At 41.5% G+C, this 18,532-nt stretch overlaps 1 protein-coding gene across 1 annotated transcript in view; it reads right to left on the bottom strand.

The window, feature by feature from the left end:
• cdkl5 (cyclin-dependent kinase-like 5) overlaps positions 1-16,565 on the bottom strand; it is a 28,237-nt gene extending 11,672 nt beyond the window's left edge. Inside the window, exons 1-9 of the mRNA XM_053427211.1 lie at positions 16,307-16,565; positions 13,547-13,871; positions 11,463-11,497; positions 3,751-3,796; positions 3,495-3,631; positions 2,921-3,041; positions 2,455-2,514; positions 1,532-1,622; positions 125-227 (exon numbers count right to left, since the gene is read on the bottom strand). Of these exons, the coding sequence (XP_053283186.1) occupies positions 125-227; positions 1,532-1,622; positions 2,455-2,514; positions 2,921-3,041; positions 3,495-3,631; positions 3,751-3,796; positions 11,463-11,497; positions 13,547-13,583 (630 nt within the window). The 5' untranslated portion in view covers positions 13,584-13,871; positions 16,307-16,565. The remainder of the gene's footprint in view (positions 1-124; positions 228-1,531; positions 1,623-2,454; positions 2,515-2,920; positions 3,042-3,494; positions 3,632-3,750; positions 3,797-11,462; positions 11,498-13,546; positions 13,872-16,306) is intronic.
• Positions 16,566-18,532: the final 1,967 nt, after the last annotated feature.

Here is an 18,532-nt window from a genome sequence, read left to right as displayed (position 1 = left end):
AAAGATTTGCTTTAAAAACACGATATAAAGAAAAAAACTTTCACAGATGAGAAGACCTACAGTAAAATGATTATGATTTCTCATATTTAACGCTGTTTAATCCGCGACTTGTTCTCTCACCAACCTGATCAATCTCACTTTCCCCCGGGAACAAGGGCTGTCCGTCGCTCAGCTCCCCGAGGATACACCCCACCGACCACATGTCCACGGCTTTTCCATAGGGAGCCCTGGGGACGGATGGAGAGAGACGAAGAGACGGAACATCACTCAGGTGAAAAACAACAGGGATGCTACACCATAATGGCTGTGGTGATAAAAATGAAACCACCAAATGAAAAGGAAACCACAATGAGAATGTCGGTGAGGGGTCGGACATTATCAGTGGTGGTGCTGCATTATAGAATAAAGCAGTGGATTCTGTATTTCTCATCAGAAAGATGGTCATTTCTGAGGGAATGGAGCTGAGGAGCCTGGTGAGAAATGGCGAGAGATCTGGCAGCAGAGAAGCAGAGGAGCGGTGGTGTTGGAGCGAGAGAGTATTTGAGTGGGTGGCATTCAAACGCTGTCTCAATAAATGTTCCAGGGCATTTACTAAATCAGGCTACAGCAGCGAGGCTAGATGACGTTCAGCCGTCTCCGAGCGAGAATGGACGTTTAGCAGCAGCCGCAACAGAAGCATAGAAAACAACTGAGATATCTGATCTCAGGATTCAGTGAAGAGCGGAAAAAGGTTTATGTCCGATTCTGAAGCAGGTGAATCATCGACACACGTTTAACAGTGATGTGGACGAAAATACACAAATGACACAAAGTACTTTCTGGGACTAGCAACACATGTACAAAATGAATAAATCTCTGCAAAGGAATAAATATACTGTTCGTTATTAACAATAACAAACAGTACATTTAACCCTTGTGTTTCACAACTCTAGTACTCCATTATATAACTTATTAACCTGTTGTTATTACTATGTTTATTGATATTATTGAATTGAACTTGACTTCAATATTGTTTAGTGTCCCTCAGACCTCACCTGTCTCTCTGTCACAACCTCTTGTGTCACATGAAAGTAATGTGTATTATGCTACTTAGGCATAAATTGTCTTACATTAAGAAACATACAATATGTCATCCTGTAAAGACATTTAAACCAATTAGTCCACTGACAGAAAATCAGTTAACAGGTATTTTAATATTTTAATAGTTAAATCTGTACAAACATTTTTTGGAACAAAATCACTCCGTCACAATGTTTATGGATTTAATTTGTTATCTTCTCCAATGACAAGATGTGCCGCCTTACACTTAGATTTATCGGTGTTAATTGGATATCTTGGGGGAAAGATGATGGTTTTAACCACTGTACCACCGTGCCTCTTGAGATACCTTCATCTATAAAAATGATGGTGTTCAAGAGATTAAATAAATACTAAGGTTGATATGCAAAATGTGACAGAATGAGGAAAAATTGTATGTCTAGTGGTTTCTCTTGTTTCTCACACACACACACAGACTCACACACAGACTCACCCCAGCAGCAGCTCAGGTGAGCGGTACCACCTTGTGGCCACATACTCTGTGTAGTTGGCGTCAGTTCCCTCCGACAGGTTACGAGCAAAACCTGAGCCAGAGCAATACAAAAATCACATCGACCCGGTACTGAACATAACACTGATCATTATGACTGCGATAATATTCATAAATCTACCGTCCTTCATGTAAAGCTATTAATGGCAAATTGATGAAAATAAAGTTCAATCAACAGTCAAATTAAGTAACAGCATGTGACCGGACTCGAACCAGTTATGTCACTGCAGGCGGTTTGAGACTTTAGATCACTGCTGGACAGTGAGTTCATTTTCATCACAACAATCACGATAAACAGATCGACAGCTCCAACAGTGAATAATACAGATCTCACCCCAGATGACTCAGTGGGATCACATTAGCCAAATATGCAAAGAGAACTGACAGTTTGATTTTGAAGAGGAAGAAAATTTGAATATGAACTTCACACCTGAGAAACTGTAAAAACACAAAACTATTCTGTTTCAATACAGTTCATTCATATTTGTACTTCTATATATCTACTTTGAGGTAGGTTTGCTGTGGTGGATTCATTGTTATAACAACCACCAGAGTACATGTTGTACTTCTGCTCGGCTCCTTCCCACTGACAGAATCGATCTTTCTAACACGCAGCTGACAAGCTAACAAATTAATGGTGTGATTTTTTTTTATACTGTGAACTGAGCAAAATAATCCAAACAGGCCAGAATGAAATCACAGATTCAAAAATAATTTTCACAGCATCGGAAACGAATCCACACATGCAGAACAACATCAAATAGATCACTAGCAAAAGATCAGCTGAGTGCGTAGAGCAGATTGCTTCATTATTACAATTCAATGTGAAAATGTGAATCCGTTAAGATCATAAACCAAAGACTCACCAAAGTCACAGAGCTTGAGGACGTCCTCAGAGCTGATGAGGAGGTTCTCAGGTTTGATATCTGAAATAGAAACATACGAAAGCTTGTTAAAGCAACACTGTGTAACTTTTACTGAGGAACATGTTTTTTCATACATGTTTCAAGTTTTCTTCAATTCAGCATGATGTTCATTTTGTAAATCATGGTCCCATTTAGAGTCAAATAGACGATAAAGCACGGTTTGCATTGAGGCATGGATATTGTGTCACTGACAGCTAGTATCGTCCAATGGATGCAGGTCGCAGGTGTAGGTGGATCTGCACCGTCCTCAAGCTCCCTTCCAAATATGGTCACTTCTGGTTTCAAATAAACAAGATGGCTCTGGCCAACATGCCAAATGTGAGGTTTCAAAGCTGCAGCTCACAAACAATTGGATATATTTTGCAGTAAAGGGACATGAAGACAGCAGGACAGATAGACGTCTCACCTCTGTGTACAATCTCGTTCTTGTGACACCAGTTGATGGCTTTGATGAGCTGGTAGATGTAGCTGCGGACTTTGTCGGGCGCTGCACCGTTGGGCAGTTCCTCCAGGAGCTCCAGCATGTTCTGCAAAAGCAAACAGCAATGTCACCTCTGAAGAGCGATACAGGATGTGCGGTGCAGCCTCAGCTACTTGACATGTGGAAAGTGTGCTTTAAAACATGAATCATTTTCAAGTATTTCCCTAAATCATCCTCCGAGTGGGGGATTCCTCTCCCCGGTCTTGGTGTTTTAACCCTGACGGGGCAGAGAGTGGGGACACCTTTGCTAAGATGATTCGAGTACAGCATGAAAATAAAGCCTGTCATGAAATAAACACTTGGCTGGATACCCTGGCAACACAGTGGGGAATACCATTATTCACCAACAGCATAGTTCATATGTTGCCATGGTGATGCTTTTTTATGTTTTAACCGAGCAGCCTCACTGTCCTGAAACCGAGAGTCCATGCAGCAGAACAGCAATGTGAAAGTGAATGTGTGCACAGTGAAAACAACACGATAGCGTCGCTCTGCTGACCCTCTCCACATATTCAAAGACCAGGTAGAGTTTCCCCCTCCTGCGAAACGCCTCCTTCAGCTCCACGATGTTGTCCTGCTTCAGAGTCCGAAGCATCTTCAGCTCCCGAAGAGTCGTCTCCTTGACCTCCTCATTTTCTGTACGGAAATTAAAAGGGACAGCGGTGATGCGGTCGATCGCCTCCTCCTCCTCCTCCTCCTCCTCCTCCTCCTCCTCCTCCTCCTCCTCCACCTCCTCCATGTCTCCCTTCACTCACCTTCGCTGTCTTTGAACTTCTTGATGGCCACCAGCTCATTGGTTTCCTGCAGAGAAGTGAGGACGTGATTTGGGTTTAAAACAAAAGATAAAAACTTACAGCGTCGAACAAAGCTATCAGCGACTTTCTAAGGCACATCGAAGGAACATAAAGATCAGAGTAGGAGTAAGAAATAAGTAGAATTTGAAGAACGAAAGGTGGAAATGAGAAATAAGAGGTGAGGATATTTAAATTGATTTCCTGCCCACTGTCAACATCAGAAGAGCGATTGGCAGTGCTCTCATTTGAATTATTTTACCACAGGGCGCCTGCACACACAGAAACAGCACATCCTTGGCGCAGTTAATAAGGATCAGATTACTTGAACGACCTTGCAGAAGCTGATGTGTTTGCGGATTCAGAGATTTATCATATACATTTGTTTCAAAGTCCATGTGCATGCCACAGATTTAACATAAGTGTGCACTTTGACTGGAAAACAACAGAAGGCTCAGCTCTGTTTCTGACAACTTCATTTTACTCTGATTGAACAAGATTCAGGAGAAGCTTCGGCCATGAGAAATTTGCAATCTTGTGTTTCACAAGGTTTAAACCCAGATTGGGATGGTCCTTTTTGTGTGTGAGAAGCGACAGTAAAAAGTGGAATATGGTCAAAATAAAAGAAACTGCAGGGATCGATTGATGATGGGAATGTTCATCGCTTGTCTCAGATACAGAATCTATTCCACATGCAGCAGCCGGCTCAATGTCCTGGACTTTGAAGTTGCGAATGTGTTTTTGTTGTTGAAGATGAGTAAAGAATATCTGGGTTAGGGTGAGATTACTCTGTGTTCAGAGCTTTTTAATGAGCGGAGTGAAAGTTTGTGGGGCTAAAGTCCTTGATAAATGAGGGAGGAGACTCAGGGGATGGATGTAAAAAGCATCATAGTTAGAGAAAATAATCTCACATTCAGATGAGAGTCGTTCAGAGGTGTGCACGACCTCTTTTCATAAAGACTGAGCGTCCTCACTATAAACCTAACATCCTGCAAATCATACTACGACACATTTTTTTGAAATACCTATTTTTATATTCCTGCTATTATTTTCTTGCCACAATCATTTTATGTCTTTTTTTCATCTTTCTAATTTATTCTTGTGACAATACTACCTTATTATCATAATATTGTGACTTTATCTTCAATTATGACTTTCCTCTCATAATCCTACGACTTTATTTTCACTAACAACTTCATTCTCATAATTTACGACAATATTACGACATTAGTGGGAAAATCACATACATAGCCCTAATACTGTGTCAAAACATACCTACCTAAAAGAGTGATGTTATAGTTTCCTGCAAGTAACACATTCTTCTTTAAATCCTGGAACATGTGAATAATATGCTATCATGACATTATTTTCCCTCAATGCTGGACCCAAGACAATGAGTGCAGAGGAAATTATGACATACAGGCAAGTCTCTGTCTCATTCCCTCTATTGTCCTGTTGTCTGCAGAGGGTCAGAGAACAGAGGCCTCAGTGTGAAGCGGCGGCCACATGACGAGGAGCTGCTCGTCACAAGGCGCGCTCTCACTCACACGAGCCGATTGTTTGCGTGAACGCACTGTTTTTTAATACAACCATGTGTGTTTCGAGATTCTCACAACAGAGTCCATGAAACTACACAACATGGATTCACAGCTCCAGCAGCATCGTGAGTGAACTGTTGTAGTCTCCAGGCCTTTGTCTGAATAACGAACTGGCACATTTAGTGTTGACCAGTAACACGCATGCTAACATATGGGACAATTCCAGCTCTGCGGCTTTGCAACGTGCTGATGATGCTTGTGCTCGTGTGAGGTGTCTCTGACCTCCACTCATTTACCTTTTGAGCCACTGTTAAGTCAGCACGGCTAAAAATAGCATTAGGCTCGTTAATTTTCTGCTGAAGTCATGAGCAGGTCCTGAATGTCACTAAGCACAGAAGAATAAAGCTTTAATGTTTCCCTTGTTTCCACAGGAATCAGCCAGGAATGCAATAATAAATGCAAATAGCCGATGATGATGCAGGAGTTTGTTAGTCAGTTTGAAGTAGGTGATGCTGTTAGAGCATGTGAATAGAATGACCAAGGCCCAACAGTCCCCTTCTGAAACCACATTTAAATTATTTTTATCAGACAACCAACCAACCAACAAACCAACCAGTCAATCAACAAACCAACCACCCAACCAACCAACCAGGTAACCTTCCAACCAGCTAACAACAAACCAACCTTCCAACCAACCGACCAACCAAGAAATCAACCAACCAGCTAAACTTCTAACCAACTGACCAACCAACATACCAACCAACAAAGAAAACAACCAACCAGCCCACCTTCCAACCAACCTTCAAACTAACCAACCAACCGACAAACCAACCAACCAAGAAATCAACCAACCAGCTAAACTTCTAACCAACTGACAAACCAACATACCAACCAACAAAGAAAACAACCAACCAACCACCCAACCAACCAACCAGGTAACCTTCCGACCAACTAACAAACAAACCAACCTTCCAACCAACCGACCGACCAACCAGGTAACCTTCCGACCAACTAACAAACAAACCAACCAACCTTCCAACCAACCAACCGACCAACCAACCAAGAAATCAACCAACCAACACAGATTGTTCCAGAAAGTATTTGGATGAAGTTTCTGTTGCTAAATGAGGTTTTGACCCGTTACTAAATACAAGGGTTCACTTATTTTTCCACCAGCAGTGTGAATATTTGCAGGATATTTCCAACAGACGCACAATATATAAATTGTGTTATTAGTTTAAGCACATTGTGTTTTGTTTACACTTGTGACTCAGTTCACTTCCCTGTGGGGTTCACTTCTTCACTTCTTGCCAATGTATAGCCAACACAGACTAGAGGTAATTAATTAACATGTCAGCAATACAATGCGGCATAGAAATACTGTATAGACACCAGGAAACACTGGCTGGCGTGTAGGTTGTGCTATTGTCACTCCCAAAACACAAATTCAAGATAACACATAAGCCTCCATACACACACCCACATACGCTAATACAACACTTGCATAAAGTGGCAGGACATTGCACAAACGCTGGCACACATTCACTCGACTAATTAAATCAACCATCAAACACGTAATGTACTGTACTGGAAGATGTACATAATTTATACTGGGACACGTTTAAAAAGCGTTTAGCTTCTTCATAGAAGAAATCAATCGTCCGGCTGGGGTAAAGCCCGGTGCTCAGGCCCCCCTCTGATTTCCTCAGGTCTGCTAGACTCCTAACAGGGTGACCCATTTACCAACATAGATTCATATTCAATACTTCCCTCTCCATCTCGTCCACTCCACACACACACACACATACACACACACAAACACACACACACACATGCTGCTTGTCTCTCTCTCCCTCTGCCACCCTGCACTCCTTTGCCCTGCTTCCAGCTGAGAAAAGTAAAAATAACTGCTCTCTTGCAGGAAAGCTACAAAGCTTTTATTGCCATGGCCTGTGTCTGTGAAAGAATTCCCTACTATGTTATCAAAGTGTGACACATGTCACATGTCACATTTTAGTAACCTCCTGCTTTGAAAGACATATCGTCTATTTAACAAAGCGACAGTTAGACTGGTGATACAATTTTTTTTATGAAACTGAGATTTGAGAATCAAATTCATGCAACGATGCTACACAGCTATGAAAACATCTGGTTCAAGAGGATATCTCTACTTCCCCCCCACTGTTCAGAAATGAAGCCGAATCAGCGATAGGAGGATTGATCCACAGTATCAAGGTCCCATGTTATATGCACTCGACCAATCGTGGGTCGGTCTCAGCTGTCAATCATTATGTTTCATCCCCTTTTTACAGCATTAAATAACCAATTCAAACCAACTTAGTACAAACACGAACACTGGGACAAACATCAATGTAATAAGAAGTACCGTAAAGGACAAATGCATCTTGTATTTGACATGTGCTTTGAGTTTTGATTTAGTCTATGTCCCATACACTAACATGGAGGAGGCATGGTTTATGACCTATAGTCCAACCAGCCACCAGGGGATGGCATCAAGCTGCTTTGGCTTCACTTTAGGGAAGCTGTCAAGTCGTTGTGCACAGTCTATGTTATTAGCACTGGGTATAATGGTAGAAACTATAGATATAAGACCCACATACAGAATATATATACTATAATATAGTATATATATATATTAATATATTATTCATGTAGCTTTTTTACTTAAGTAGCCAATATTGACAGATTTTTCCAGATAGGACTATATTGAATATATACAGGGTTTAAGAAAAGCATTTGAGTTTTAGTGCTCCAGATATTTTGTGATTTCATCATATTTCATTTAGTTTTTTCATATTTGAAATGACTGCGTTGTTCCACTTGTTGGTTTCCTCGCTGAGGTTCTTTTCTTTTGTTTTTCAGAGCAGTGGTTGAGCAAGATGACGTCTCAGCTTGAGACAGAATAGACATCCTAATCAATAACTACAATCCTCTGTCTCGCCCTCTCACTCTCTCTCTCTTCCTCTCCCCCTCTCTCTCCAAAATAACCTCTATTAGTTATTTATTTCAAACAACAACAATCAAGCCAAGTAATTTTCCAAAAAGCCTCATCACATTTCCATGGCCTCTCTGCGGAGGCTCAGCCAGCGAGACACAGACGCTCCCTGCTACCCACTGACCCTGCGAGTCAGCGAGCGCCATGTTTCAACAGATTAGTCATCTGTGCAGGTGGCCGTGGTTAACTCTGCAAACATGCACACATCAAAAGAGTCTGACGCCCCTCTGTCCCAAATACCATTTCTGCCGCATCGCTCTCACAAATGCAGCACTTAACAAAAGACCTGAGTCAGAGCCCAAACACAGAAATGTGTCAACTGATTTCCACATTCACTGACAGTTGCAGTTTGATTTTTTTTTTTACAAATTCGGATGCTGCTGCTCCAGTGTGGCGTCTACCTGCCTCTGTCGCGGCCGCAACTTCCTCTCAAACCTCCACGTTCTGCTTAGCGTGTCATTTTGCTCATGCCTCCAGAATGCCAGCGTTTGCATGTAAAGCATTTTCACTCAATGTATATAATTCATGGCGCTTTTGAAATTTTCATGAAGCTTTGAAGGAACTTGGTGTTCAAGGGACACGTTTGGGGGCTGAAATGAAAGAGACATGCACAAGTGGAACATACGGGACAAATACTGAGCACTAGGGGTAAAGAGGGACACTGTCAAAAACATTGATTTTGACTTCCTGTTGTTTATTTCCTGCTTAGTCCCTTCAACAACAGGGGCAGTAATAAGCTTGATTTGTTTTGGATATCTGAATATAAATCTCAAAATATTTTGTTTTCACATAAAACTGCAAAGAAAACAAAAACGTTGACACAGATCGGGTCTTTTTGTGACACATTGGATATCGCAGCAGCATTAAACATTTAAAGATGTGTTTCCATCTCTTACTGAACGCTCTCTCTCTCTCCTCCTACAGGAGCTCGCTCTCATGTGCGGGGTTAGGTGTTTTTCACAAATATATCATTTTCATAGATGTGCTGACAGATGGACGAATGTAAAATTAGACTAAAAACCAGAGCAGAACATGTCGCTTTATTAACTCGGATGAACCTTTACTACACAACGGTTTTTATTAATGTAGCTGTTTGATTCAGTTTAGTAGAAGTATTTCCAAAGGTGATTAAAAGGTGACATTTTATGGATATGTATGATCTATAAACAAGTGAACCTATAGAATAAGACTCTGTCATGTGTCATGTCTACTGCACACGGAGGAAAAGGTAAAGGTAATGATTGTTAATATGTGGATTAAATATGGAAAATGTAAGATGTGAAATTTCTATTACAATTTAACCAAAACTATATATTTTCCTGGTTCCTGAATTAAACGATCCCACCAAACTCCCAGACCTCCTCCCTACAATGAGGATTTTTTCTATGTTTCTATTTTCTATGTTTAAACACCAATTATGGCATCATGATACACCTTATCATGTCTTATTTTTTTAAAGACGAGGCCCAGTATAAGACGGTCTGATAGGAAGGTGCTCGGTGACAATATATTAGTTGTTATACTGACATCAGATGAATGGATCCCTTTGTTTTTTGTTTCACAGGACTAAATGTAGAAATAGCCTTTTTTTTTTATAGCTGCAGTGTCTTGTCACAGTTTCATCCCAGGAATAGGAACCTAAAATTACCTTCACTTCAGAAAAGAAGACTTTGAGATCCCTCTGCTCTGGATTAAGTGAATGCACAAGACTTTCCCTCTGACACTGAGACAGAACATTGAACTATTAACATGACACATTTCTTGAATACCACAGTTCCTGGATTACAACTGTACTACTGTTCCAAAATTGTAATATGTTTTACAGTGTGATTATTTAGAATTGCTGTATCTGGGGTTAAAATCTCAACATCAGTAAATGCGTCATTCATTTGGGATCTTGATTTCTTACCTGTATTTGATTTTGTCACTACTTCTAACATTATGGTTCTGCATTAGTAATGGTAGTAATAAATTTGACTTTTGCTTACAATCAAAAACACATGCAGGTACAGACAGTTCCTCAACAGATTATTTTTCACCTCTGGACACAATATTTTGATTATAATGTTTCCATGAGTTGCTAATAGAGTATTCCATTGATATTTCCCTTGACATGTTACAGGACATAAGCCGACTCACATCATTACATCCACTAAGCCATAGAGTCCAGCATTATTCCACTGGAGTTTAATCAGTGACGTTACTATATACTATTGTGACTGTTTCTTTCTCATTTTGCAAAAGCTAAAGCTCCTTTATATTTTTTCGGGGATGTGTCATAAAGCAGTTGGCATGTCTGTCCTAATTTATGTAGTTTATTAAGCACAGTGTGGATTCATTGGTATCATATGTAAACTGTGTCAAACACAATCCTTTGATAGACTACGAGAGAAAAGACTGATTGTTGACGGGTCACCTTCACAGAACCTGCCGCTCTCGTTGAGATTAAACTCTTCATTAACGTCACTTTAATAACAGAGGCCTGAATACAGGTGCTAATAATATTTGCAGTAATCTGCACTAAACCCTGTTCCTGTTGCATCAAACCAGGACACCACTCGGATGTTTCGCTAACACTGTTGATGGATTTAAACACTGGACCAGGATCCTCAGTAAAAACCACATCCTGTTTAAAGTCACTTAGACGAGTGGATGAAAAGAAGATCACAGGATCACGTCATTGAAAGAAGTTACGATATTGGTCGATTTTTACGAGTTTCCCCATTGGCTGTTGCTCTTTGAAAATTGCGTCATTAGACATGGCAATTTTGTGTATAAGTCTGGACTACATGACAGCTCCCAAAAAGTGAAGCGAAAGCGTATTGAGCGGCTCCATGTTGGTGGATGGGACATGGACCAAACTAAAAAGCCATAGCGCATGTCAAATGAAAGATTTCTGACATTTTTGGTAGGTCTCATTTAGCTGATGCAGGTCCGTGTTCATTTAGGATTTTGAAAGCTTTTCACTTCACACAAGCCAATATTTGGTTTGTTTTTTTCCTCATAATCTCTCCATGAAAATGCACCAGGACACGGAGACTTCATATTACGATATTGCAAACCAACAATATTTTCATACAAAGGGACGTTAAGACATACAGAAAGGAAAAATGCTGTCTTACCTTGTGTCTGCACTTAAGCACCACTCCATACGCTCCTGCACGAGGACAAATAGAGAGACAGACAGAACATCGATAAATACTTTAAGATAATACAAAAAAATGTATATTGTGTAATGGTTATTTGCCTTACGAAATCTTTAATTCATTAGGGTTAGTGAAAAAACAAGTTAATAACTAAAACAACTTTAAATCATTACACTGCACTCCTCTTTGTTTGTAACATTTTGAGATGCTGACATGCTGACATGAGAATTATCAACAGTACAATAAGCACTGGGTTCTTCTGTCGTCTCACATCAGAGTGACGTGGAGATGTATGTCAGTGCACCTCACTGGAATCAGCTTCAAATGAAACAGCTGACTGACAGGAATAATGGGCACGTAGTTTAATGTGTGACACACATTTGTGAAATATCTGAGGCTCATGTGCAGCGAGGGTTTAATTTGTTATTCTCATTTATTTCATCTTCTGACCTCTGATCCCACAGAGGAAGAGTCGACCAAGCTTTCACCCTTATGCAAAAACACACTAACACAGATGCACAGGGATCTAACAGAAACAGGCATATGGAAAAGTCTAGATGTTTTTCTTAATTTGATTTTCGCTTATTCCAGGTTTGACCTCATTCAGTTTAAGATCATAAGAAAACACTGTTTACATGGCAGAGTCTTATACAGATTATTGGCTTAATATCAGAATATTGGTGTCCATGTAAATTGAATATTGATAAATCTTTCCTAACCTGCCTATACCTAGTTGTGAGAATACAAATATTTGTTACATTAAAAGAAAACAATGTCTGTTGACCCAAAATGTGAAAGGAGCAGTTCTCTCTGGTGTTCAGTTATTTTAGTTGTGCTTTTACATCTCACAATTCACCTTAATCTGCATTTCCTCAGCACTAATCCTCCTCAGACTCTCCACTCTGGTGTTGTGAGTTTCTCTTTTCAACCCAAATACTGTTTTAATTCACTAATTAATTCTGCTCTGTCTTTTTTGAGCCTAGTCAAATTACACTATGACACGTGCAGCAGATTAAAAGCCTGTTGGGATGGGGATGGATAACGGCCTTTGAGCTGCTGGAAGTTTTTAAAATGTGAAACACCGATGGAGGATTTTACAGTTATGTAACCACAATTGAGAAAAATGTCAAATGGAGGCAATTGGAAATACTTTCAGAGAAGAATTATTGTTCCTGTTCGAGACACTGGATAGACATATGTGATGAAATGAATCAGGAAACAGTGAGGCTTCTCTTATAAAGTAGAGAGATACAGGAAAAAAGATCTGGCTAAAGTTGTTTAGAGTAGAACACGCAGGAAGCAGAACAGGACATAGAAATATAAATTGCACTTCTCAGTTTTTGCTAACAGCTCATCGAAGGTGGGGGGAGAAGAATTTCCTGACTCTGCTGTAATGTTTGTTCCTGCATTGGTTATTTGTAACGCGTGGACTGAACAGATAAAACACAAATGCAGAAGTCACAACACAAATACAAACTGTGAAAACTAAACTACAAAAGCCACACAACGGAAACACAACCACAACAGCAGTGAGCCACAACCGATGCTGATAATGAAACTAGAGTTACTGTGACATGTGAGCAATCGTTTATGAAGGACAAATCAGTCGCCGCTTTTACTGCTGTGTTTTCCCAAAGTGCGCTTAAGTGAAACCGCTCTGCAGCCGTACACACGGGGTCACTCAGACATTTAGTTATTCACTAGAGAGCTGGAAGGAAAAGTTCCGGAAAACGTCTGCAGCAAATGACTCGGAAAATCTCAGGAAAATGTCGAGACATCGAGAAAACAGCTGGATAAAACCCTATTACGGATTAATGTCTGTTTCTCAATCTTCTCCAGTTTATCAGCCTCACATTAACAATCCTTCTGTGTTGGTTTTAAAATGTGAAGTGTGCAGGTCAGCTGTTTAATGTAAACTGATCCATGAGCTGCCAAAACAACCTTACATGAAGAACTACAGTCGATGACATCGGGCTCCTCGTTGGCCCTGATCACCAGGGTCAGATTTGTAGGTTAACAAACATGCACTAGGATCTGCTGTGTAAAAAAAAAACACCCACCTTCTCCCACAATGCCAAGGACCTCAAACTTATTCATCACATCACCGAGCGGGGGATTCCTCCAGCGGGTGAAACAAGCTGCTCGAGTGTTAGCGAGGAGACTCCTGCTTTGACCGGCATCTGACGGAGGGAACTGTAGAGCCCAGGAGCAAAGTAACCTGACCGCACCCCATCTTAACTCTTAACTCTTCATCTTCTTCTTCTTCTCACTTTCTTTTAATCATGGATCTTTCTCCAGTTGTTTCAATCGTCTGTGAACTCCCTTTATTCCGTGACTCCTGGTTGTGCGTGACGTCCTTCTGTCCAAACCTCTTAGCGGTCCTACCTGGAAGATGGGAGACAAAACGGAGAAACAAGGTTTTAAAAATATGCCGTGAAAGGGTCACTCCAAGCTCCAACTTCCCATCGTTCCTTGCACAGGCGGTTTATTCCTGGCACAGATGGCAGCTAACTAGGACATGTACAGTAGAGAGAGGCATTTCCTTCAGGACAGATCTAAATCATGGATGACTTCTGCACGACTTCCACACCCCCGTTCTATCCCTTCTACTCCAGCGGGCCATGCGTTCAACCAGGATGATGCTGCGGGGAATCACTGGAGTGCATATGTAATAACTGGCAGCAGCAGCGTGAAGCCATGCCTGCTCTGGAGCACCAGGTCAACTGGTCAGAATAATATATTGGTTGGACCAGACTAGAAAGTTCTCAACAATTATTGGACACCATGAAATGTCCTACAGGGTCAGTCTTCCTGCTGATTGTTCCTCTAACGACACCATTTTGAGCCATTTTCAGACCTGAAACTCCAGAAGATATCCGGACATTAGGGTCCCGACTTTATCCAGATTTAGCCTTTTCACACATGCAGAACGCAGCGGGAGATTCTCTGCACCAGACGTGTTCATAACAACAGGGAAATCTGCTCTGTGCTCAGGAGAGGAGTGGTGTCTCCCAGCCTCTATCAACACAAGCTCTAGAATCTCATCCATGCCTTCCTCTACGAGTCTACGTCTTGTAGACTTCTTTTTTATCCTGAGATATTTTAACTCTTTTTGTTTTGCATCCATCGCATCTTAGAAATGTAAAGGACACACCCACTCTCTGTGAATTCTCCTGACATGATCCTACTGTTCTCTCACATGGCCTAACACAGACGTTTTCCAGAGTTTCGACCCGGGGGGGCTAGCAGGAGTAACTCTACTGAATGTCCAGAGCAACTGAATCAGATGTCTGTATTCTCACATACAGTCCCTCTGGATAATTTCAGGAGAATACCCAGAGTTCAGTGCATGTATGAAAGCAGCTTTATTGAAAGGTCTCAAGAACCTTTGAATGGATCGCTATGGAATTTGGTTCGGATGTCCATCCATCCGTGTCTGCCAACTTTAGTGATCCGCTGACTTTTTCCACCAGTAAAATATCTCAACATCTCCTGGATGGGTCAGCACAATGTTTGGTGCAAATATTCATGGTTCTCACAGGATGTACCCGGCTGATTTTAGTCATCCCCTGACTTCTGATGCTGACTTTTAGTGAAATGTCTAAACAACTATCAGATGAACTGCCATGAAATGTGGTACCGACGTTTCCAGTGATTTAGGATTTACAGTATAGAATCATCAACGTCATCAGGACATAATTATGCATTTTCTATATTTTAATACTCAATGATGAAATATTTTTGTTTTAAGCGTGAAAAGGAGCAATCGTCTCAAAAGCCTTAAATCTCTGTCTGTCACACGTCCAAAAACCGTCCATGATTATTAAAAGGCCTCTTTTGTATTGTGGATGCTGTTGGAGTGGAACCATCAAAGCTCCTCGCGAATCAGTCCAACTTCATTTGTGTAACACTTGATTTATTCCGCGGTGCAAAAAAAACACTTTAATGTTGATTTGGCTCATGTGTCAGAGTGGGCGTTTTCCAATGCAGTGTACACCCCACACAGCTTTCCAGGGGGAGAGATAAGGTGGATGTTGAGGCCATCCATGACTAGTCATCTAAGGATGTGCTGCTGCAACCGGGGAGTGATTGGATCCACAGTGTATCACAAATACCCCCCCCCCCCCCCTTCCATAAGCCTGCAAATGGAGAAAAACTGCGGGATGCGAGTAAATGTTCCCTAAAAAATGGGTGCAGAACAAGAGGCAGTTTTATTGATACTGCAGCTGGTTAATGGAAACAACGTGGAAACAGCTCTGGGAAAGTCCTCAGTTATAAGAAGGACTGGGCTGTTGCAACATGCCCCTACTGGTGTCATGCAGAAAGCCAGTGGGGGGCGAGTGGTGGGGATGAGTGAGTTCGGGAGTGTGAATTTAACGGGCAGGAACGTGCGTCCGCGTGCGTGTGGGTATTCGTGCGCGTGTGTGAATGAGGTGAGAGAGCAGGACAGAGGGAGGGAGAGAGAGAGAGAGAGAGAGAGAGAGAGCGAGAGAGACAGAGAGAGAGAGAGAGAGAGAGAGAGAGAGGGGTAGTAATGCTGCGCTTTCTGCACCGAAACTGCGTCTCTCTAATCGCTGCGTTGCGGAGCGCACCAGCAATCCACCGCTTTCCACGCGTTCTCCAGCCTACACAGCAACCAGTGCATCCATTACAACGTTGTCCACGCACCGTGTTCACGACAGTGTTGCACAACAACATCCACGAATAGCGTTTACCCACAAACACACATTTGGACGTGATTTTACGCACGCAAAAAATCCCCCCACTAAGGATAAAAATGAAGCCATCGCCGCTCGTCCATCGTTGAATGATTGTTTTACCTGCAGATGTGATGTGTCGCCTGTTCGAGGTGATGGAGCTGAATCTGTGAAGCCCCGAGCATCATGCCCGTGAAAATGATGAAGACGAGGAAACATCATGTGGCGTGACAGTGGGAGAGAGGCCTGCGCGTCGTGACACCATCAAATCCCCCATACTCACTTAGTCTGTGGACGAAGATGAGCTGCAATCCGCAGACACACCGCCGATGACGGGGTGTCCGTGTACCGTCAACAGTTCTTCAGAGGCTCCGTGTTCATACCCTCAGCATCAGCTGCTTATAGCAGCAACATCGTCATTCCTCTGAACGACGCTGCGCGCAGCCAATAGGAGCGCGGACGTCGGCGCGTTCCAGCGGTGGTTTTACATCCACTGCGAGGTGTGATGAAATAAAAACTTTGGCATGGAAATGGAATCCAGCTCCATCGTTGGATGACTCTCAAACCTGCCTCCTCTTCGTCACCCTCCAACACGCAGCTTGCACTCGGTCAGTGCTCCTCTATCATCCCTGATCCACGGTGTGTCCTGATTAAAGTGCTGCTTCTCCCTCCCTCCCACACCCCCTCTCCTCTACTGCACTAATTGGCCAAAATCAGCGTGAATCCACTGGATTCATGGGAATTTTTTCTTCCTGGAGAGTCCATGTGAGGTGTGTGTGACCTCCACACCATCCTCTCAGCACATTGCTCTCTCAGCTTTAAGATAACATGTAAAACCTGAAAGTAATGATGGGTTTTTTAATTAAGTTTAGCTAAAGGTTTCATTTTCTTTTCCCAGCCACCAAACTATCTGGAATCCCACTTCTGTATGATCCTTATTGTGATGAGTCAGTCAATAATTTGTAAACTTCTAACTGAGTTAGCATGTGTCCAGCACAGAAGGTCTTGTCATAGTTGTAACCACTGTCCCATAAGCTGAGCAGCCTTAACAAACCACACAAATAAAGTGAATTAATAAAGCCTTGCACAAAAAAATATATCAAACAGAACTTGGTTGTTCTGCATATTGTTTTCTGAAATAAGATCCAATGAGATGCAACTTTAAAGCAGATTGTCAGGCAGAGTTAAGGAAGAGAATAAAAAAGTTAAAAGAATAAAAAATTGGAAAATAAATATAGATACAGAATAATAGTATTAGAATATATATAACAAAAGGAACAAAACTAAAAAGCTATATGTATGAATTCACAGTAAACAATATAATAAGAAAATAAAAAGGTGTGAAGGTATATACATGTTAGAAAGTCGCAGGCAGATTCACACAAGTGGAATAATAGTTTAATATTATGTTATAGAATTTGTATATGTTATACATATAATGTGCAAGAGGACACTAATTTGAACAATTTCCGGTAAAAATAGTTGAAGTATAGTGGTAAGAGGTTGTGATGTGGAAAAACAGTGAATGATTTATTTTACATTCAATATTCTGCACATAGAGAGAGTCAATAGCATCTGTTACATGTTTAGGTTTCACAAATATTCAAATAAAACTTATTAAATATATCTATAATATTATAATAAACCACACATGATTTCAAATTAATATGGTTACTGAGACGAAATAGTGAAATTAAATGTATTTCTGTCAGATCTGTGTAGTAACTGGGTCCCGGTTCAGCTGCAACATCTGACTTATTCCATTCAAATGAGTGCTGAGTGTTAAATTGAGAGAAGTGCAAGAAGTTAGCTTAAGCATGTCACTCCTGAGTGGGCTCAGCCACCAACCTGTAGCTAAATAGTCGAATGTCGTTCTCCCAGCGTCTGAGCTCCAGTCTTCTCATCCAATCATGGCTTTCAATTCCAATGTGAGACTGGATTAAGGCCAATTGCTACCCGGGATGAAATTGGATAGCTGCAATCGCGGCCCTGCTTTCCATTGTGAGGTTGGATGACGTATAGATATTGGAGAACAGTTATCGGTCCCACAATGAGGAAGTTAGCGTAAAAGCTTGTTATACCATGGTGGACCACCAACCTGTAGCTTAATAGCCAAATTCTGTTTCCGCAGCGTCTAGACTCCAATCTCTCCAGCCAATTGTGGCTTTCATGTCCAATGTGATATTGGATCTGGGCCAATTGCTACACAGGATGACATTGTGAGATTGGATAACATACACAAATAGTTAATTAGCATAAAAACATGTCGTCCCTGGTCGGACTCAAACCACCAACCTTTCGGTAAACAGCTGAACGCACAATCGAAAGCAGCATTGCGATAGGCCCTTT

Source organism: Pleuronectes platessa, chromosome 1 (assembly GCF_947347685.1).
Source record: "Pleuronectes platessa chromosome 1, fPlePla1.1, whole genome shotgun sequence".
Classification (NCBI taxonomy): Eukaryota; Metazoa; Chordata; class Actinopteri; order Pleuronectiformes; family Pleuronectidae; genus Pleuronectes; species Pleuronectes platessa.
The sequence above is the reverse complement of the archived record's forward strand: the minus strand, read 5'-3'. Positions and strand labels throughout refer to the sequence as shown.